The following is a 21,867-nucleotide window of genomic DNA, read 5'->3' as shown; positions in this document are numbered from 1 at the left end:
GAGGGTGGGAGGGAGGGAGGGAGAGACAGAGAGAGAAAGAGAAAGAGAGGGAGGGAGGGAGAGAGAGAGAGAGACAGACAGACAGAGACAGACAGACAGAAGGAGAGAGAGAGAATTGGAAATGTGTCTTGTGGAGGTCCAGCGGTGAGCCGGACCCATTCCTAGCCGGGCCCTCCCGGGGCTTCTCCCACGCGATGCCGGGTCGGGCCGAGCCCGCTCTGCTCACTCTGGTTCGGACCCCGCGACCCCACGAGCAGGGGAAGCCCCCGGTTTTGCGCTCCCCGCACGTCATCCTCGCAATGTGGAGCCGAGAGTCTGGGACCCGGGCCGGTTTCCCGTCTGTGCCGCCCTCCCCCGCAGACGGGTGGGCGTCGAGGCCACCTTGTCGCGGGGAGGCGTCCTCCAGGCCCAGACGTTCGTCTCTGTCCATTTCCAGGCGCCCAGCCCGCGCCGTATATAACCGAGTACTGCGCCCGGCGGCGAGGGCGAGGCGGGGCCTCGCCTCGAGTCTCCTCCGCGCGCCCGGGGCCAGCCGGGGCCAGAGCGGGGGGCTGCGGCCCGGCGCGGGCTCGCGGGCTCGGAGGCGGGTGCGGGAGCGGGAACGGGGCGGCGCCGGGGCGCGGCGGGCGGCGCGCGCGCGCGGCTCTTGCGGGGATTACGGCGCAGGCGGTGGACCGCGGCGCGGCTCCCCGGGCTGCAGCCATTGCGCGGCGGAGCATCCCGCATTCAACAGGAGGGACCCGCCGACCGCGCCGAGCCCCCCGCCCGCCGCAGCCGCAGCCCGAGCGCCATGGCCAAGGAAGGCGCCGAGAAGGCGGAGGAGACGGAGCAGATGATCGAGAAGGAGGCGGCCCGGGAGCCGGCCGAGGGCGGCGGCGGCGGCTCGCAGCGCCTGGGGGACGCCCGCGAGATGCGCGCCGTGGTGCTGGCCGGCTTCGGGGGGCTCAACAAGCTGCGGGTCACGCGCAAGGCCATGCCCGAGCCGCAGGACGGCGAGCTCAAGATCCGCATCAAAGCCTGGTCCAGTATCCGCGCCTTCCTCCTCCTCCTCTTCCTCCTCCTCCTCCTCTTTTCTCTCTTTTGAGCGCTCTGCGCTCGCGGGGAGGGGGCGCGAGAACCCCCACCCCGGGGCGCCCGGGGTCTCCGCGCCGCCAGCGGTCGGGGAGGGCGCCGAGGGAGGGGGCCGTGCCTCTCCCCAGGTCCGATTTCGGGAGGGTCACCGGAGGTGACGGTGAGCTCTCGGGAGGGGTGGGCGCACGCCCGGCGCCGCGCGGGCTTTGCCTCGGCTCGGGCCGCTCGGCAAGCCTGGACTGGGGGTGGCCCCGGGGGGTCGCGGGCTGAGGATAATAACCGAGTTTCCGGAATCCTCGGAGCCCCCGGCCACCCTTCTGAGAGTTGCACGGGTGCGATCTCCGTTTCATACTTCCCGGGACCGTCCCCACCTGCGTTCCAGCCGAGGGAAGGAAGCCGGATCAGGGAGCGCCCCTTTGGCTACTGGATCTTACAGCTAGGTTGCGACCCCCAGGAGGCCCCGCCGGCTGCGGGGATGGGGCAGTGATCCCCCGGTCCACGCTCCCCTCCTTTGCTCCCTGGGGACTCAGACCTGGGTGCCAGAGGGTCCAGGGGCCGGCGTGCCAGGCTCAGAAGCCCAGCATGCTCAGGATGCAGCCAGCCCTCCCCTTGCCCCCCCCAACCCCCTCAGCCTCTTCTGCCTTAATCTAGAGAAGAAGACAGAGCTGATCAATGGTCTCGGACTCCAGCTCCTTGGAATCCAGCCATCTGAGTGACCTGGGAGTCCAGGCTCCTTCTGGAGGACCCCCGCCTCCCCGCCCGCCCCCCCACCACACACACGCACACCATAGGGTCATTTTCCTGAGATTCTGTGGTCAGACTGGCACTCAGTACTCCTATCAGTCACTTGGAAAGCCCCGAGGGAATTTGCTCCTAGCGCAGAGGGTGGCTTGATTCCTTCCCGTGTTCCCTAGCCCCCTTTCTTTTCCCCAGAGAAGCTTCCAGCATAAAGCTGCTCCCCTAAGTAGTAGCCAGTACATCCGTTCTCAGGTTAGACCCCCAAACTCAGAAACTGGGACCGAGTCTCAAGGCAAGAAACATGCAAATGCAATCTTCTCTCCTCCGCTGCTGATTTATCCGCTGCTGTGAGGAGCTGGGGAGAACCACGCCGATGCCAATTAGCTCGCGGGCTCCCGGGCCTTCTCTGGCTGAGCTGGGCGTGTTAGACGCTGCTCTTGGTCCTCTCCCTGGGGATGGCAGGGTCTGAGGCAAAGGCTTTAGCAACTGGGGGAGCTCTGTTTGATTAACTCTTGCTCAGCCACGCCGATAGGTCTCGTGAAAGAGCTTTTCACAGATAAAGCCCCAACGCCCCGCAAGGGGCTGGGTGCACGGTATGCACGAAGTTAAGTTATTGTAAATGAACGATCCCAGGGAAGATGCTCGAGGGGGGGTTGTTGACTCATCATTTTCCTTCCTTTGCTAGTAGAATGTCAGCCTAGAACAATTAAAGCCATGTAGTGGGAATTCTCCTTTCTTAACCACCAACCAAAAAGAGTGTGCTGTGTGTGTGTGTGTGAGAGAGAGAGAGAGAGAGAGAGACAGACAGACAGACAGACAGACAGACAGACAGAGACAGAGAGACAGAGATTCAGGACTAGCCAACCACATCGAGGCTCACGTGTTCTGGTACTCTTTGTTCGAGTATACATTCAGAGAGTGAAACCGTTTAAGCCACTTTTTAATGAGAGGATGTGCCCCCTGCAGTGGCAGTCGGCCTGCGTTCTCTCGCCTTGTGCTCACTGCTGATGGGAACGAAAGCACTTTGTAGCCACACATGTGGAGATGAAGGCCAGGAGACTGAGGTTCAAAGCTGGACACACAAACCTGAATTCCACTGGAGTTGAGTGCGTGCTCTCTCTCTCTCTCTCTCTCTCTCTCTCTCTCTCTCTCTCTCTCTCTCTCTCTCTTTCTCTCTCTCTCTCTCTCTCTCTCTCTCTCTCTCTCTCTCTCTCTCTCTCTCTCTCTCTCTCTCACACACACACACACACACACACACACACATACACACACCATGGACTCACTGCAGACCCCCAGCCCCACTTATTCAGAAAGCCAGCTAGGTCCAGAGCAGCGTGTGGAACACAGGACTGCCAGGGGCTGTGTCCGGCCTCCTTGCCAGCCAGCTGGAGGCAGCGTTTGTCAGTTTTGTTAGCAAATGTGGGCCCAGGTTTGCTGCCCAGGGGCCCCTCCCTCCTTCACTGGGCTGGCACGGGCTGGCCAGAGAGGTCCATTGATTGTTAAGTTTAGCTTTGAAAGCCAGGATGAGTCACTCTGTATTATTATGAATCAGCTGGTGGCCTCCTGCATAAAGGTCCCCCCTCTTATCTGCCCCCCCTATTTTTAGTGGGAACCTTTTATCATCAAACAGGAGAGCTTCTTGGCTGGGGAAGAAAGCGCAGTCCATCTGGGCTCGTATTTTTCAGGCCGGAAATGAGGGTCAGGGGTGGTTACGTTATACCTTTTATGGGAACGGAAGAGAAGGTAGGGGAAACGCACATTTCATTTCCCTTTCCTCCTCTCGTGCGTGGCCCAGCGAGAGAGTTTGGAAGATCGCACACACGGAGGCGTGGTGCTGCCGAGCAATCTCGTCCCCGGGTTGGAATCCCGGCCTGTCTCTCACACGTCTGCCCGGGCCTGATAGTCTCCCGCGTCTCTCTGCGGGAAAGACTCCAGAACTCTCCTTTGCCGCACTGACCTGTGGCATGGAAACTTGTTCTCCTTCCTTTCTTCAGTGGATGTGGCTCCATGGAGCTTTCTGTGTCTGGTTGCAGGGAAACATTTTCTGGCTAGTTCCAGAGTGTTGCGGCTTTCTCTTCCCCGGCAGAGGTGCTCGTGGCCAGCTGTGGCTGTCTCTGAGGGGAGGGGGGTGGGGGGTGGGGGCGAATGGCAGCGTCTTCTTTCTCAAGCCTTACGAGAGCAGCAGCATTACTGGGCAGCCTATTTCATCAGCTACTCCCTGAGCAGAAACACAGCACACGATTTAGGTGACCGAGTGGCAGAGGCACGTACTCTTTTGAGAAGGATGGTGTCGTTCTGCACGACCCCAGTGAACATTTCCCGCCATCTCTCCAAACTCTCTAGGCCTCCTCGGCAAAACCGGGACGCTAAGATGAGCCTCTTGGTGCTTTCGAGAAGATCAGATGTAGGAAAGCGATTGGCCCTTGGCTGGAGCCAAATACACAGCAGTCTTGGCGGCCACCATGGCTGTGGTCACATTGATGCGCTGTGATGTGCATTTCTTGGTGGCAGTTAGCGGGTATGACATAGGCACTATTCGTGTTTCTCCTGCTTGGTGACGAGGCATGAGACTCTCCTAGGCTAAGGGATGTGGGTCTTAGCTTGTTCTTCTGTGGCAGACCCTGGCATAAGGAGGCACGCGGCTTCCTTGTTTCTGTTTGCTTATTTATTACCTTGTTATATTAGTTTTTAGTGGGTCACATTGGTTTACAAAGATACTAATGTTCAGATGTTTTAGGGGGTCAGTGTTGCCGTACCACTCGAACCACCCATGTGCTAATAGCCCTCCAGCACACTCCACTACGTTCTTTCTTTCCTTCACTCTTTCCTTCCTTCCTTCCTTCCTTCCTTCCTTCCTTCCTTCCTTCCTTCCTTCCTTCCTTCCTTCCTTCCTTCCTTTCTTCTCTCTCTCTTTCTCTTTCTCTCCTTCCTTCCTTCTTTCTTTTTTTTTTTTAAATTTTATTGAATCGGCACAGCGGGTAGGGCATTTGCCTTGCACGCGGTCAACCCAGGTTCGATTCCCAGCATCCCATATGGTCCCCTGAGCACCGCCAGGAGTAACTCCTGAGTACAGAGCCAGGAGTAACCCCTGTGCAACACCGGGTGTGACCCAAAAAAGCAAAAAAAAAAAAATTATTGAATCACTGTGAGATAGTTACAAGCTTTCATGTTTGGGTTACAATCACACAATGATCAAACACCCATCCCTCCACCAGTGCACAATCCCCACCACCAATATCCCTGGTATACCCCCCCTTTTCCACCCTCCCCCTGCCTCCATGGCAGGCAATATTCCCCATACTCTCTCTCCTTTCTTTCTTTCTTTCTTTCTTTCTTTCTTTCTTTCTTTCTTTCTTTCTTTCTTTCTTTCTTTCTTTCTTTCTTTCTTTCTTTCTTTCTTTCTTTCTTTCTTTCTTCCTTTCTTTCTTTCCTCCCTTTCTCTTCCAAGCAGTGGAAGATCCAGGGGCTTCACCAGTCATTCTCTGCTAACTGGGCCACAAGCTCAGTGGAAGGGCCCGAGGATGCGATGCTGCCCGGGTCCAGCAGTGTAGGGGATACTTGGGTCACCCCCAAAGTATGTGAGACTTCCTGGGATGCACCCTGTGATGCTCAGAAGACCATACAGTGGCAGGAATTGAACCCGGGCTGGGCCTTTGGTAGGCGTACGCCGTAAGTGCTGTACTGTCTCCTGGCCCCTCCATGGAATCATTGGACTTCTACAGCCCATTTCTTCTCTTGACCCTTAATAACTTGAATCTGTGATTAGAATCTAAAGCTTTTCGCTTCCCCCCACCAAACCACTGGACATTTCCACTGGACATTTTTTATTGGACATTTTCCTCTTTCTGTGCCACCAAAATGATCCCACACACCTGTATTCACCGCTGCACTATTCACAGTGACTGAGACCTGGAAACGCCCCCAGTGTCCAACAATGATCAAGAAGTCGCGGGCCCTATGCACGGTGAGCTGGGGCTCGACTGTGAAAAACAAAACAGAAACAAAACAAGAATCCTTGCTATTCGCTACCACATGGGCAAAGCTGAGGGGGTCGAGCCGAGCAAAGAACTTAAAAGAGATTGCTCCCTTGCATGGTTCATTGAGAACCTGGGACCAGAGAAGCAGGTGTGGCGGGACAGAGAGATCAGCAGGGAGGTGGCCTCGGCTGGATCCCACCCGGAGTTCTGGAACATAAAGCCCTCTGTGCCCCCGCCCTTCCCCATTGCCAGGCTGTTATGGGGGTGTCGGGGTGCCCCTTGCATTGCTCAGTGTGTAGGGTCCAGGGGGGGCACACACGTGCCCTAGTCGCTCGCTCGCCCTCTAAAGTTCCATTTCCTGCCCTGCGAAACGGAAAGGGTAACAGCACCGCCCCACGGAGGCTGCCCTGGCATTTCCGGAATATCCAGAGCTGCGTGCGGGGACACCTGGCACGCAGGGACCGGCCTGTGGGTGAGGGCAGCCACTATGGGCACTGGATTCCAGCCCCAGGACTCTGAAACTCCTGGGAGAGTCCCAGGCTCTGCTAGCAGCCCCTGGGGGCTGCAGGAGGGACCCACCGGGGCAGGGCCCCCTCCGGGACGCGGCCAGGTCCCAGTCTTTGCTGTCACAGTCTCCACCCAGCAGAGGGGAGTGGGTGGGCTGGGAGTGGGAGGGATTTAAGGCCACGGGTTTCTCCTCGGGGCTGCGGGACTGTAGCTAAGTGGCCATTAGCAAGGCCCGTCTGGTGGGTGGCTCCAATTGGCCTGCGGTGGGAAGCGCTAATGGACTGGGGACAGCCCTTTCCCCAGACTGATTTACAAGAGGCTACATGAAATTCTTGGAAGGAGACCAACTAGATTTTAAACAAAACAAAACAACTGGTTCCAGCCAATCTTGCTCCATTGGCTGATCTGAAAATGGGCTGACGGTGGATCATGCTCGTGGCCGGTGACAGATTGGTGGGCTTCTGGGGTCCCATGAGAGTCCAGGGCTGCCTGCTCCCAGCTCCCATTTCATCCTAACGCCCCCTCTGCAGGCGCCGGGCCTGTTCCCCCATTCTCGGGAGCTGGGGACACGGGCAAATCCAGAGACACGTCCCCATCACAGGCCGCCCTGGGGGCCTTGCTCTAGCGTTTGGGCAGTCAGAGAATCAGGAGCGACAGCGACAGAGGGACGGGAGAGACAGAGACAAAGGAGCCCCGCTCCCTGGGGGGCGGGGAAGGGGGGAAGCAGGAAGTCAGAGGGAGAACCGTAAACGCACTGGGACCCTTTGGCGGACACCGGCCACGCAGTGCCGCCTCGCCCTGCCCACTCACCCCTGCAGCCTCACTCGTCTCCTTCCCTCCTTTCCTGAGGCCTCGGCTGCTTTGTGCTGCATCTAGGAATAAACCATTACGACTATTGGCCCAGGGTCCCTGAGCCCATGAGACACCCCCCACTTTTTGGAGCCACTCAAGTTGCTTCCTACGCTCCCCTGTGTCTTCAAACGCTGGGCATTGTGGGCGCAGGGGGCCCCAAACAATCCGGCTGTAAGCATTTTAGAATGTGCTCTCCTTCTGATGCTAGCCCTCAAGAGCCAGCCTCGAGTGACCCTTGACCCCTCAGGAGAGCCTCATCCCCACCACTGGCCCAGAGCCAAGGACATGTTAAATACTTCCCAATACATGCATCACACACATATGCAGACACACACACACACACACACACACACACACACACACACAGACACGAGCACACATACTACCACGATACATAACCTGGTGTAGGGATTAATGCAAGAACATTGCAGGCCTAAAACTCAACTATAAATAACTTTGTTAATCATGGTATCTTTATAAAAAAAAGTTAAAAAAACAAAACATATAGTCTTGGGTCTGGAGAGCTAGTGCAGCAGGTAGAGCATTTGCCTGGCATGCAGCTGACCTGGGTTTGATCCCAGGCATCCCGTACAGTCCCCTGAGCCCTGCCAGGAGTGATCCCTGAGCACAGAGCCTGTAGTAAGTCCTGAGCACGCCAGGTTTGGCTCTAAAACAAACACACAGAGAATCCTTTTAACTTCCAGCTCAGTCCTCTTTTCGGCCTCGTTGGCAATGCTGGAGACTCCAGACACTCTCAGTGGTTCTGTCACTGGTGGATGACAGTCTGGCGTTGGTTTACAGTAGGCGCCAATGTGTGCTTGTGCGGGGAGGGGGTGAGGGTGTGCGGGTGGATGGTGTGTTTCTGCTGCAGCCTCCATGTCACCTATAAGGCGACTTTCCAAAAGCAAACACTGGCCATTCCACACCAGTGTGGCACCGAGCCCCTGTCCTCCACAGCCTTGTCTAGTAAGGTGCCTGCGACCCTTGGCACAGTGGCTCATGGGGAGGATGCCATGGAATTCCAACGGAACTGGCTGTTCCATTTCCTTAATGGAATCTGTTTTCTGGAGACCCCCCCGCCCCCGCCGACGAACTTCTTAGTAGCCACTTTCTCCAGGCGGGCAGATGCTGGCCTCTGACTTCTGAAGCTACTCTGTCATTTCCTCATTGACATCTGGCTCCGCCGGGGCACTCAGAGAGAGCCCTGTTAGTGGCTTCCATGCCCCCGCAGTGCTCACATTCCCAGGGACCACCGCCCCACACCGCACCAGCCTGGTTATTTGTATAATCCTTAATAGAACCAAATTCACATAGCAACCGTTTGACAATATAGACACGTGAAAAATCACTCTGGTGTTCACTTAATGTTCCATGTTGACAGTAACTTAATGAAATCAGGGGTAAATATTTCAAATTTGAGGGAGGGGGAAATTCCAGTATTTAAAAATAAGCAGTGCATCCAAGAGGGTGTCCCTACTTGCTTGTTTTGGTATCAGGACCCCCAAATCCCACCTTGGATGCCTTGGCTAGTGGCCGGGTTTCCGAGGTGCTCAGAAACCACACCCGGGGTCTTTGCTCTGATTTCTCACCCTCTCTGGGGGTGTCTGGTTCTGCCCCTCCCGCCACGCTCGGAACACCCTGTGTTTGTCCCATTTCCTTTCCACTCCAGACGGGGTGTCACCACCCGCTTCCACAGGGGCAGCCGTCATCCAGGCTGCCCGCATCACATCACCCGTCTGTGCGCGACAGTGCCCGTGGCCAGGAGTTAATAACGATGTGCTTGTCGGCCGTTATCTATCATCGTTTTATCCTAATGACCTTTATTGAGTTCTCTCAGAGCCACCGGCTCCGTGCAGAGAGTTGGAGAGGAATTTCTGTCATACCAACCATTCAGAGGTGTGGAGCGGGAACGGGGCCCTCTCTAAAGCGTGCGCATCAGCTCAGCAAGAGAGCTGGGGCTCCTCTCCGGGGCCCACACCTTCCCTCCCGCCACCCCCACCCCTGCTGCCCACCTACCCCTGGCCCCACTGGACACGGGGCGCTGGAGGGGAAGGGGACAGATTGCCCTTGGTATCAGGCCTTCGCCTTGCTTCAGGTCTGTCTTCCCCAAATGACTTTAGGAAGGGTCTGGTGCCCTTGGCCCCGGCCCACTCGGTTCTCCTTGTCTTTTTTTTTTTGTTTTTTTTTCTTTGTTTCGTGGGTCACACCCAGCAATGCACAGGGGTTACTCCTGGCTCTGCACTCAGGAATCACCCCTGGTGGTGCTCGGGGGACCATATGGGATGCTGGGAATCAAACCCGGGTCGGCCGCGTGCAAGGCAAATGCCCTCCCCGCTGTGCTATTCCTCCAGCCCCCGGTTCTCCTTGTCAACAGCCCCGTCCTGGGGCAGCTCCCACCCCTCACCCCTGCCAGACAGGCACAGGAGACTTTTAACATGGCCACACTCGCTCATTGCGGATGCCGTATTACAAACACCATCCATCAAATCACAGGCATTCTCAAAAAAAAAAAAAACAACCCTTGTCTAAGGTCAGAAAGAACGGCTTTTCATTTATCTACACTCCGCCTAGTTCAATCAGCTAATGGGGAGCGATTAGGTCCGCCGTGCCTAGGATTGGCCCGAATGATTTTGTAATTGGAGTCTCTTTATCCTCCCAGAAAATGCACGAGAATTGTTCCAGTCAGGGACCTTGTAATAAACTCCGACTTGCTGTTCAGTAGCTGGGCATGGGGCTGTGTGTCGCAGCTTGGTCTGTGCCCGCCTTCCGGGACGGTCCTTCGGGCGTCATCTCCCGGCAGGCCTCCAGAGCGCCTCAGTCTGAGCACACCGGGGGCTGCTCCTTGTCTCTGACCCGCTGGGGCGGGATTACTACAGTTTTCACGCCCCCTCCTGCAAATTTCAGCCACAGGGGCCCTCAGCAGCACCCCTGGGGCACTCACTGTCTCCTTCGACTTTACAGCACTTTCCTTTCCATTTCCTCTTCTTCTTCCCCCCTATTGTCTCCCTGATATAACCAGACCTGTTTATACTTTTTTGGTGGATGTGTCTTAATTAAAAAAAATTTTATTTACTGAATCACTGTGAATTACAGAGGTGCCAATTTATTCTCGATTGTTTTAGGCATACCAACACCAATCCCTTCACCGGTGTCCACTTCCCTCCACCGATGTCCCCAGTTTCTCCTCAGCCCCCCAGGCTGCCTTTATGACAGGCACGCCCATCATCCTCTCCCCACCACTGTCCTAGTGTCCCTGACTTATTCCCAGGCCCTCACCCCAGTGCAAGCTTCCGACTGAAGACCAGGTCATTTGCGGGGAGGGCCACTCCCAGCAGTGCTCAGAGCTACTCCTGTTTCTGCCTTCAGGGATCACTCCTGGCAGGCTCAGGGGGCGGTGGGGTGCTGGGGATCGAACCCTATCTGCTGTACTATTGCTCCAGTCCTCTGAAGACCGGACTCAAATTTGGTTTCTATTGCCTTTGGGCATTCGTCTTTTCCCAGCTGCTCCGTTTCGTTATACCCTGCATATGAGAAATCATTCTATGTCTATACTTTTCTGGCTAACTTCACTCAACATGAAACTCTCCACCCACACAGCAGCAAATTGCATGACTTCATTTCTCCTTACGGGCCGAGCAGTATTCCATTGTGCATATGTACCATAGTTTCTTTATCCAGTCATCTGTTCCCGGGCACTTGGGTTGTTTCTAGACTTGGGCTGTTGTGAAGGGTGCTGCAGTGAAGGCGTGCAGATGGCTTTTCGCACTGTGCTCGGGGGCCCTTGTTTACTCTTGAATACAAGCTCAGCTTCATAACAGGAGCTTCGTCCTGTTCTCTTGAGTCCTTTGGGAAACACTGAAGCTGGGTCCACCCCTGCTACAGAAAAACCCTTTTCCAAAATGTTCTCCGCTTCCCCCCCAACCCCATGCCTGCAGCCCCCTCCATGCTCTCTCCCCAGACCCTCCAAACTCTTCCAGACCCTCCACCCCTTCGTTCTCTTGTTCTTTGCAGCTATCTTGCTGGGTTTCTGAAGCTCTTCTTCTTCTATTCCGAAAGTAGATCTTTACTCTCCCCAAAGCTCATCAGTCGAGTGGGAGTGCTGGCTTCTTGGTTCTCATCCTGACTACCACACCGGCTCACACCACAGTGATCAGCTGAGCATAACTAGGCGATAACTCCCTTTAGGAACAAACAGAAGGAAAGGCTTTGACTCACTCTTCGCTGTTTTCTTTTCATTTCTTTTATTTACTTTATTTTGGGAGCCATACCTAGTGGTACTCAGGGGGGACCCTGGAGTGCTGGGGGTTGGTCTTGAACTTCTGGCCTCCTACGCACGGGCACAGTCCTCTGAGCTCTCTCCCTGGCCCCACACCCAGGTATTTTTCCTACCTACAGCTTCACTGTTTGGAGGAGTCACTGTTCGCGAGTGTGGAGCGTGCGCTGTGCCAACCCATCAATGGTGAAAGATGAATTTTAAGACAAACTCTGCCTGGGAGTGAATTGCTCATAGACTGTGGGGGAGACAGTAGGAGTGTCAGTTTTGCTACTCCTTCTCTTTAGATTAAGATATCAACAAACTAAAATTGAATGCTGAGTTCCACGGTCATACGAAGCACTTCCAGGGGTTTGTGACCCTACTTAGTGGCTGCTGCATTGGGCAGAGCAAGCCATTTGCATCACCTCAGAAAGCTCCACTGAGCCATCCCACTCTGCTCCCCACCCCAGCGGAAGCAACTGTTTGCCTAAACCTTGTTTGGCCAGTGGCAATGGCTTGGAAGGTGAGACTCTCCCTCACTGGGGACGTCCAGTGGGAATCAGGAGCCACCATTTGACAGTATCTGGGGCTGCCACCCCTGGCCCCTCCTCCCGCCCCACCTGACAGAGAGGTGGGATGGAGCCGATGTGATTGGAATTATGGGAACCAAGGGTCCTAAGTAAACCTTCCAGAGGGTGCCTTCACGCTCCAGTCAACCGAGGTCACCTCTGCCCTCTAACCTGTGTCTGTCCTTTGTTAGGGAACTGTGCTACCATATGGTCGTTTCGTTTGTTGGTCTCTGAGCTCCTGGAGGTGTCAATGTGACTGTTGCAGGTTGTGCTGAGCCAAGTTAAAAATGAAGGAGATTCCAGTGCATTTAAATTGGGCCCCGCCGAATGCTTCTGCACGTTCAGTCTCGTTGGCTGGTGCTGGCTGGATGCCCGAGGCTCGGATGCCACCAAACACAGTGGTACCAACCATATCAGGGATCTCAAGCCTGTGGGGTGCCAGGGAGAGACTGGCTGTAAATAAACACCTCTAGCTCTCCCAAGCACGGGTTCCATCTTGGCATCAAGGAGTATCTGCCTTGGACCCGCTGGTCCCTGCTTTTCTGTTTCTTGTGCAATCTGGTCCTTGATATTTACATTTCCAATCTGTCTCCTCGGCCAACTTGCTAGGTGCCGGGAGCAGGAGTGACAGAGGTGTGTTTTGAATACTGATTGGGGTTTAGGATCTGTATTGGTTCCCTCTCCCGGAGGAAATGAGAAGGGCTGGGGCACTGACAGCCGGAGCGCCCAGCCCCCGAGCTCACTTCATGGCGAGGGGTTGGCAGGGGAGGCTCTGCGTGACACCCACCCACAGACGCACACCCATGCCTGCACTTGGACATGTCAGTATCCCCTTCCTGGGGTGAGAAATCTAAAATTTCCAAACTCAGGCAACCCTCTTGAGGTGGGGCGGGAAAGCCAGGCTCAGGGTTTCAATGCAGAGGGCCGCTGGACTTCTGTATTTCAAATCTGATTTAATGCTGTGATTTACACCGATAATGATGGTTTTCTCTGTATGTGATTCCAACTCTCTGGACTGTACCCCAAGGTCCCTCCCTTTCCAGCTCCGCCTTCCCTTCCCCCTCCCCTGCACAAATTCACTCCTGTGGTCAATTCTTTCCTTGTGTTGCCTTCAGCCCTTTGATGCGACCTCACTGTGTGTTTATGCCCCACCGAAGAGAGGGATCCTTCAGTGTCTGGCCCTTCTGAGTGACTTCACTCAGCATGGTATCCTCTAGTTCCATCCATGTGGCTGCAAATTGCAGGAGTTTATCTTTTTTCTTATAGCTGCATAGTATTCCATTGTGTATGTCTACCACGGTTTCCTCAGTCCATTCATTCATACTTGGGCATACAGATTGTTTCCATGTCTTGGCTGTTGTGCTAAGTGGTGCCGTGAACATAGGTGTGCATATAGCCTTTCAAATGAACATGTTTGTGTTTTGAGGATAGATGTCAAGAAGTGGTATTGCTGGGTTGTATAAGAGTTTCACTTCCTTGAAAAATTTTCGAGAGGTCTCCATATTGCTTTCCATAGAGGCCGAACCAGTCACTGCTCCCGCCCACAGTGCTCTGACTTCTGGCTGTTGTGTGTGTGCTCTGCTGTGCTTGCCCAGAATTACCCATTCCCCATCCTTCGATCCCCTTTATGATTCTGTTTCCTCAGGACAACTTTGCTCCCCCAACTTGTGAATGCTGGAGCCCTAGGCCCCAGTACGTGTTCAGTCTATTGTTAAGTATACCAGAGTGATGGGATATCTGCAGAGTTCCCTCTTCAAAACTGAGGGGAGAGGGTCCAGAATGATAGTACAGGAGGCAGGGCATCTGCCTTGCATGCACCTGACTCGGCTTCCATCCCTGGCGTCCCATATGGTCCTCAGAGCCTGCCAGGAGTCATCCCTGGGTGCAGAGCTAAGAGGAAGCCCTGAGCACTGCCAGGTATGGCCCAAGATAAAACAAACAAATAAAAAACAACTGAGGAGGGGGCTGGAGTGATAGCACAACACATAGGGTACTTGCCTTGTGTGCAGCCAACCCAGGTTCAATCCCCTCACCCAGTACGGTGTCCTGAGTCCTGATGGGAGCTTTCCCTGAGCATTCAGACAAGATTCGACCCTGAGCAGCAAGGGGTGTGTCCCCCAAAGTAAAATAAGTAAATCAATAAAACGAAACTGAGGGGAGAGGCTGGAGCGATAGCACAGCGGGTTGGGCGTTTGCCTTGCATGTGGCCAACCCGGATTCGAGTCCTAGCATCCCGTATGATCCCTGAACACCACCAGGAGTAATTCCTGAGTGCAGAGCCAGGTGTGACTGAAAAAAGCAAAAAAAAGAAAGAAACTGAGGGGAAAGGAGGAATGGCCTCTCAAAAAAGAAGCAAGAGTGCAGGTATCGGGCCAAGGGCACTGAAGACGCAGGACTGGCTTCCGGGCTTCGGGTCTGAGGTCCCCTGTGTGCTCCAGGCTCATTCTCTGGGACACGTGGGTGATATTATTTAGCACTATGAGGCGGTTGTAAAATATTAAATGCTATAATGCCTTCGAAGCACTTAGCATAATGTGTGGCAAGTAGCAAACGACCCAGGAATGTATCCTATTACTCTGGCCAGCCACAAATAATCCCTTCCCGCCCAGGCCCCATGAGCAGAGACGTTAGAACGAGGATCCTGAGGTACCCGCTGACTTCTCGGGGGCCCCTCCATAAAGCCCTGTGTGAGAACTCGGTGTCACATGCTGCCAGAGGCTGGCGGCTGGCGTCCCATGGCAGTTGTCAGACACAAGACGCTTCCTTTGCTCTGGCCACCATCGTCAGCCATTGCGACTGACCACCAGGGTTGAGTGAACGAGCCGTTCTCTGGGACAGGGGCTGACGAGCAGAGAGGTGTGGTGCAAGGGGGCTGTCCTCATTGCGGGGATGGCTGACGCTGAGCCAGTGGTGCTGTTTTTTGCAGCCCCTGGGGCTGGTTCATGGGAATGTGGATCTGGGCTAAGGAGACCCTCACAGCTGGGGTCAGATGTGCAGATTTAGGGGAGAAAGAACCCAAACCTAGATGGCAGGATGACCCTGCTGTGAATTCAGAAAACAATCTCACCGGCAGTTTTGTCACACCGTGCCAGGAGTGGACAGCAGTTGTTGCTACGGCAGAAGGGGGTGGTCACCGACCTTGCCTATTACATTGGGCCTCTGTGCTTGGACTCACTGTGTCTCAGAGTTACTTCATGAAACCCTAAGAGCTCAGGACTTAAAGAAACACAGAACATGTCAGCTAGTCTCATGCTTTAAGTCTCCTACATGGCACCTGCGAGGGTCTTCACAGACCCCTAAGAACTAGCAACAGGACCGCCAATGCAGTATTTCTATCAGCAATTTGAACATAGATGTCTAGGGCATAATAATAACCACATTTTTCAGAACATACAAATCCACAAGGAAAAGCCAATTTTTTGGATGGATGAATTTGGATCCAGGAAAGAGCCCGTCCAATTGGAACGATGAACCTCATTTAATAAGACCACATTTTACAAAAGCAAATATAATCCTTTGGAGTAGGCTCAAGAAAAAAAAATCCAACTGCCCTAAAGAATGATGAGAGAGCTTTTCATTTTCTTATCTATTTAATCATCGTCTGTTAGTGTAACTTGCCTTATTCCCCAAAGAGCATGAGATAGCCACAAGGAAAAGACGAGACACTAATTCTCTCTGCATGCCCCGCAGAGAGAGGAACCAGCTTCCCCTGAAGCTCATTAGGAATGCGAGTTCTGTGACCTCCCCTAAAGCCATGAGTCATAGACTCAGGACAGAGCCCCATAATCTTTAACCACCCTTCCCAGGCATTGGTACGCATAGTCAAGCTTAAGACCATATTAATAGAGTTTAAGGCCTCGTTAAATGGAAACTCTAAGGCAGTCAGAAAGTTAAATGAAGTTGAACATTAAGACATCACGAAAATCCCAGAGAGATCACATAGCGGGCACTGATGTTTGGTTCAATCGCTGGCACTGCTTAGGGCCCTTGGAGCACCTCTTAAGTAAGACTGATTCCTGAGCACAGAGTCAGGAGTGAGCCCTGAGCATCTCTGGGCTTACTCAGCTAAACCAAAGACTTACCCCTAAGCAAAACAAAAGAGCAAAACCCAAAATAAAACAGAACACAGAATGCATGTCCTGCGACCTTAGAGTTTGGGAAAGCAACGGTATGAATTCTGTCTCAAAGCTTCCTGACAGTCAGTGCAAAACAGTAAATGGGATCTGTTAGGCACTGTCCTTGGCCTGTAAGATCCACGTGACTCATCCTTACGCTGGGAGTTGAGGAAAACCCCCCTGAGGTCTTAAGGAAGAGAACATATATATTGTATCCCTGGGCATACTCATGCTCCTGCTGTAATTGAAACTGTGTGTCTGAAGACGACTTTTTTGGTCATGTAACTCCTCACCGGTGAAGAGCTAATATGTTGGGAACACTGACAGGGCCAACTTGTGGTTTCTATGTGTGAGCTTGTGTATATGCTCTGTTGATTCTGCATGGGCTGGGAAGCAGAGCACTGGAAGAGGGAGCTCCAGTGTGCTGCTTTTTCCATCATGGTCTGATGGTGTTTGGCTCTGGTTAAGTCACTCCAGGGCTGATGCTGAGGATACTGCGAGAGGAAAGAGATCTAGCCCTCTTTCATAGAGGCAACCTGCCCCCTTCCTTCCACCTAGAAAACAAAAGTCTTCTCCATAGCTTTAGTCTCTTTTTTTCCCCTTAGATAAAGCACAGCGGGTAGAGCGTTTGCCTTGCACGTGGCCGACCCGGGTTCGATTCCTCCATCTCTCTCAGAGAGCCTGGCAGGCTCCCGAGAGTACCCCGCCCGCACGGCAGAGCCTGGCAAGCTCCCCGTGGCGTATTCGATATGCCAAAAACAGTAACAAGTCTCAGAATGGAGACATTACTGGTGCCTGCTCAAGCAAATCGATGAGCAATGGGATGACAGTGACAGTTACAATGACAGATAAAGTTTATTTCAAATTGAAAAATTAATCAACTATAGCTTGTATGATTTTTCTATCAACCACTTAGAAGTATTTTTTTCCCTCAAAGAAACCATTCCTGTCTTTATTTGACATTTTTTTACTGTATTTTTAAAAAAAACAAAATCAGAGTTTTGGAACAAAATTATCCAGCAGCCTACCATGGTTTAGGCAATCTAGTGGTCCTAAATTCTACCGTGGAAATCATATGAGAAGGGCCAGTACAGATCTCGATTCTGATTCTACTGTATGACTTTGGACAAGGTGCTTTATATTCTTTAGGATGAACCTTCTTTTTGCACAAATAGAGTTTCAATGATCCAACCTTCTAGCTACTAGGTGCTATCTTCTTCATCATCTAGGAACATTTGCTGATCCTGGTAGAACTCAAAATGAGGACGGCTGACGCATCTCATGAGATGTAATAGAATTGTCATCATCATGAAATATAAGTGAGGAGAGAGTCCAAGGCTAGCTTGCCTTCCTTCTGCTTCTAGATAAAACCTATGTATTGCGAGTCACTTTATTTTTATCAAGACTACTGAGTTTGTCTCCCTCTACCCCTAAGCTCTGGTTTTGGTAATATCTTAAGCAACACCCACAGAATAAAGGCTCATCAAGTGACTTGAGTGAGAGAGCCGAGGAGAATTTCAAAGGCTCCACCAAAGTCCCCTAGCTCACCAATGGCTGTGCAGGTTCCTGTGTTTTTCCTTGACTATTTCCTCCTAATCACAAAATTACTGTTTTTAGATATATCTGCTGTACTTGCAGCTGAGATATTATGAAGTCCTGTGGAATGTCTACCCAAGAAGCCAGGAGTTTGAAGACCTTGAATCACTTCTGCCCTGTCTTCCTTATGTTACCCGGGGCCAGTTTTCACATCTGAGTCTCACTGTTCACCTCTGTTCAGGGGCGAGTGTAATAATGGTGCTTCTGCGCTTTCTGGAGCTGTGCCAAGGCCCCGTGTGATGTGGACCAACACTGTAAATCGCACGATGATGTGGCAGTGTGCGAAAGGGGCATTCTTGGAGGAGACTGTCCCCCTACCTGCCTGCGTCTTCACTCATATCCTCCATTAGGTGCTTTGAGAGTTTTTACGTTCCCTTCCCAAACCTCTGCCTTCATGCATTCAGATGTGATTTCTCCCTAATTACCCTTGCTGCCTCATCGTGGCCTAGTGATTCAGTATGAGAGGAAAAAGAAAACTTCCTAATCTTATTCATTACCATGATACCAGCTTTGAGGAAGAGTCGGATTAGTTAGCAGAATATTATGTCAAGCATATTCCAGTGTCTTTTTAAAACATGCGCTCAAATGCTCAAGAACCATGTGAAAGCCAGCTCGGAGAGATGCCTGAGGATTATCCCCTGTGTCAGAGCCCCCCAACTGTCTAAGTGAAAATCAAGTTACTTTGGAGGGTATTAGAAGCGCCCACGTGAAGACGTGTCACTTAAGAGGCTCCTTTTATCCCTCACCAGTTGTGATGGGAGATGTCAAGTGTCAGACAGGTTCAAGTTTAAGGGCCTGCTTCCCCATTCGCTTGCTCAGTGTGCCCTTGGGCAAATAGTTTTTATCTTTACTTTTTATTTATTTATTTATTTTTGCTTTTTGGGTCACACCCGGCACAGCACAGGGGCTACTCCTGGCTCTGTGCTCAGGAATTACTCTTGGCGGTGCTCAGGGGACCATATGGGATGCTGGGAATCGAACCTGGTTGGCTGCGTGCTATCACTACAGCACGATACCTTTTATCTTTAAATAGTTTTCATCCACTGGGTCATAGACACATGCTAATCCACAGGTGTAAGGGGGTTGAAAACGACTGTTTTAGTCAAACGGAAAAAGAGCGGGGTCAATACTATCTGTCTAGGGCAGCATGTAAACTGGGGGCCACAAGACCCCTTGTAGGCCTCCAGGGTATTGCAAGCAGGGTATGGGTGGACTTCATGTCAATGAGTGGGCCATGGCATGAGCCTAGGGGGCCAGCTGGTAGGGCAGGAAGACCGCCCGGAGGAAATAATGTTGGGAGGGGGCCGTGGCGAGGAAGAGGCTGAGAAACACAGCTCTAGGGGGTGGTTTGGGGATGATGGATGATGACTTCCAAAGCCCAGGCTACCGAGAACGCTTCAGCCCAGCTCTAGCTGTCAGCATCCTTCAGATGTCCTTGCTCACTGCGTGTTGTTCAGCTGGCAGTGTTGGCGGGAACATCTGGCTCTTAGACACACTCATCCACTTCCCTCTACGGAAAGGGTTCTGCTTTGGTTCCGAAAAGCCACGTTTCCCGACACTGGGCCCACTCTTTGGTGCAGTCAGCTGTTAGCGAGTTAAGTTGTAAACACGGGCCAGGCCTTTGAGCAAGAACAGTGAGTGGGTTAATCTCCCAGGAAGAGTCTATCTATAGTGGAGGGTCACATGCCCTGACTCCGGACAAATTGTGACTCTTGACGCTTTCCAAAGATGTGACTTTATGTAAGCGGCTTCATCTTTCCAAATCTCCATTTCCTCATCTGAGAAATGGGTAGGATAGTTCCTACATCACCGCAGTCTCAGTGAGTCTTTGATGGTACAAGGTCAGCACCTGGCACAGTTCCTTTCCGGAGCTAAGCCTTCAGCAGTGGGGGATGGCGAGGGCGGGGTGTGGGGGGAGGGCGCCGGAAGTGGCCTCTGTGGACAGCTGCTCACCTTCTCTCTGTGTTGAGATAAACAGCACGAACCTGTCCTCCTCCCCCGGATGTGCCTTTGCTCCATTTCTTCCCGGAAGTTGGAGCACTCTCTCCGTGACCCTAACCCAACTACTGCTCTCGGCCGTGAGCACAGGGCTGCCACTGGCTCTTACAAAGCCAGGCTTTGCCCCTCTGCCAAGTGCGTTGCCGGGTCTGCATGTTGATGAATCCCTAGGCAGCTCTGAGGAGCAGTGGGACGAGCGTCCACAGTGGCCTCTCCAGGGGGCTGCCATGTTGGTAGAACTGTCAAGGAATTTCTGCGGCCGTTCCTCTACCAGGACCCAGGGGAATCACACAAGAGGTTCTCACACAAAGGGAAAAAACAGAGAGCTGAAATGTGTGTGAAGTGAGACGGCGTGTTTGGTTTAAGACGAGAAGCCCCTTTGATTTTGATTGCTAAGCCGGGACGCTTTATTGGGTTGTGCTGGAAAATGGACTCGTTTATCGACAGGAAGCTCACAGGTAGCTGATGTTTCCCCGTCTCAGCTCTGTGATGATTCTAACTCATGTTTAAGGGGAATCTTCCTAAGATGCAGCCCAGCCTTTGAAAAGGAAGGCGCAGCCGCAAAGGCTGAGGTTTACTACTTTCTGTGTTCTCGGGCCGAAGCTCGAGCGCTTAAAGCTCACTGATCTCGGGACACCCCGGCGTGCTGGGGCAGCTGAAAGCCTCCTCCCCCAGGTGAGGAAATCCCAGCCTAAGATGTAACTCATCAAAGTTGTAGAGGTAGAAGTGGGCAGCGGCGCTCTGGGCCGGCTCTCCCAGCTCTGGAAAACTGCCCACATCGCCAGAGAACAGTAATAAATGACCCTGTGAGCCATCAAAGCGGAGTCTTGGAAGTCTGCTTCTACGTTTCAGAGCTGTTTCTCTGAGCCTGCCTTGGTTGGTTGCAACTGGGAGTTCGTACCCAACTTGGTGGCATCTATTTTGGAATATTCACAAATATTTTCATTCGGATGTTACTTGCATGGTTACTGTGATAATCTGGGCCACTTGATGGCAAAAAAAAAAAAGAAAGAAAGAAAAAAGAAAGCAAAGGAAGAGGCGCTGGGGAGAGAGCCCAAAGGCTGGGACGTGCCTGGCATAAAGAGGGTCCTATGTCACCTGTTCCAGGCGCCACCAGGTACCTCCTGAGCAGCCCCCTGCACCCCCAGGCCTGCGCAAGCCTGTCTCACTGGCTCTGAGCTGCTCTTCCTGTAGCTCTGCCCAGGACTGCGAGGAGTGGCCCTGGGCCCGAGGACTGCTCGGGTATTCTGAGTTCCGCTTCCGTCTAACAAGGAAGGCGTCTGTCAGAGACCCCAACAGCACAAGGGGTGAGATGCCTGGCTGGAGCCAGGAATCCTTTGGGAAGGTGGCAGTTCTCGGACCCACCTTCCTTGGAAATCAACTTCCTCCTCCTGACTCGCTCTCCAGCGCTGCTGAGGGTGGTATTAGATGCTCGAGTGGCTCCAAAGAGACCAAGGAAGAATGGACAGGCTGCGCCCGAGAAAGTTCTGGTCAGCTTGTTCAGACCAGCAGCCAAGGCTTAAGGGCCTTGGAGCAGACTTGAGGGAGGTTTTGGGTTTCCATAATTGGAATCACTTTAGGCACTTGCGAGGCTAAGCCTGGCACTCTGTCAGTTGTGACCCCCAAACACAAAGTAAGTAAATAAACAAAACTGACTCAGACGGTGACTTCTGAAAACAGAGGGACATTTGAGCCATATCTAGTGGCAGTGGTGGTGGGAAATACACGTTCAGGGGACTGTGCTCTTATTCGACTGATAAATGCGTTACATGCAGTTCCCATGAGCAGCTCTAAACACACACACAGGTTGGCATATGGATGTCATCATGAGACAATCCAATGGTTTCCCATGGTGATCAGGCCGATTGTTTTAATGATCACTTTTTTATGGCCAAAGGAACATGTTAGAGGGAAACATGGATGGCTTCTCCCACCCGGTGATAACTAAGATGCTGGAAGCACCCAGTGTCCTCGCATCCCTGGCACCTTCCTCTCTCTTCTCTTCTTTGAGTCACCTCCTCTGGTGTGGTGGATGTGTTGCGGGTGTGTTTCAGGCACCGTGTGACCCGTGTGGTATGAGGCGTTGTCAGCTCTTCTGAGATCCTTCACATGAGGGCTGAGATCTTGCAGGTTAGGGCTGAGACCTTGCAGGTTAGGGCTGAGATGTTCTGTGTGAGGTCAGAGATCTT

General features: G+C 53.0%; 1 protein-coding gene across 1 annotated transcript in view; it reads left to right on the top strand.

Annotated features, from left to right (window-relative positions):
* Positions 1–652: 652 nt before the first annotated feature.
* VAT1L (vesicle amine transport 1 like) overlaps positions 653–21,867 on the top strand; it is a 91,733-nt gene continuing 70,518 nt past the window's right edge. The window contains exon 1 of the mRNA XM_004600511.2: positions 653–1,020. Coding sequence (XP_004600568.1) covers positions 791–1,020 — 230 coding nt within the window. The 5' untranslated portion in view covers positions 653–790. The remainder of the gene's footprint in view (positions 1,021–21,867) is intronic.

Source organism: Sorex araneus, chromosome 8 (genome assembly GCF_027595985.1).
Source record: "Sorex araneus isolate mSorAra2 chromosome 8, mSorAra2.pri, whole genome shotgun sequence".
Taxonomy (NCBI): domain Eukaryota; kingdom Metazoa; phylum Chordata; class Mammalia; order Eulipotyphla; family Soricidae; genus Sorex; species Sorex araneus.
Note: the sequence above shows the minus strand (reverse complement) of the source record. Positions and strands in the feature narration are given on the sequence as shown.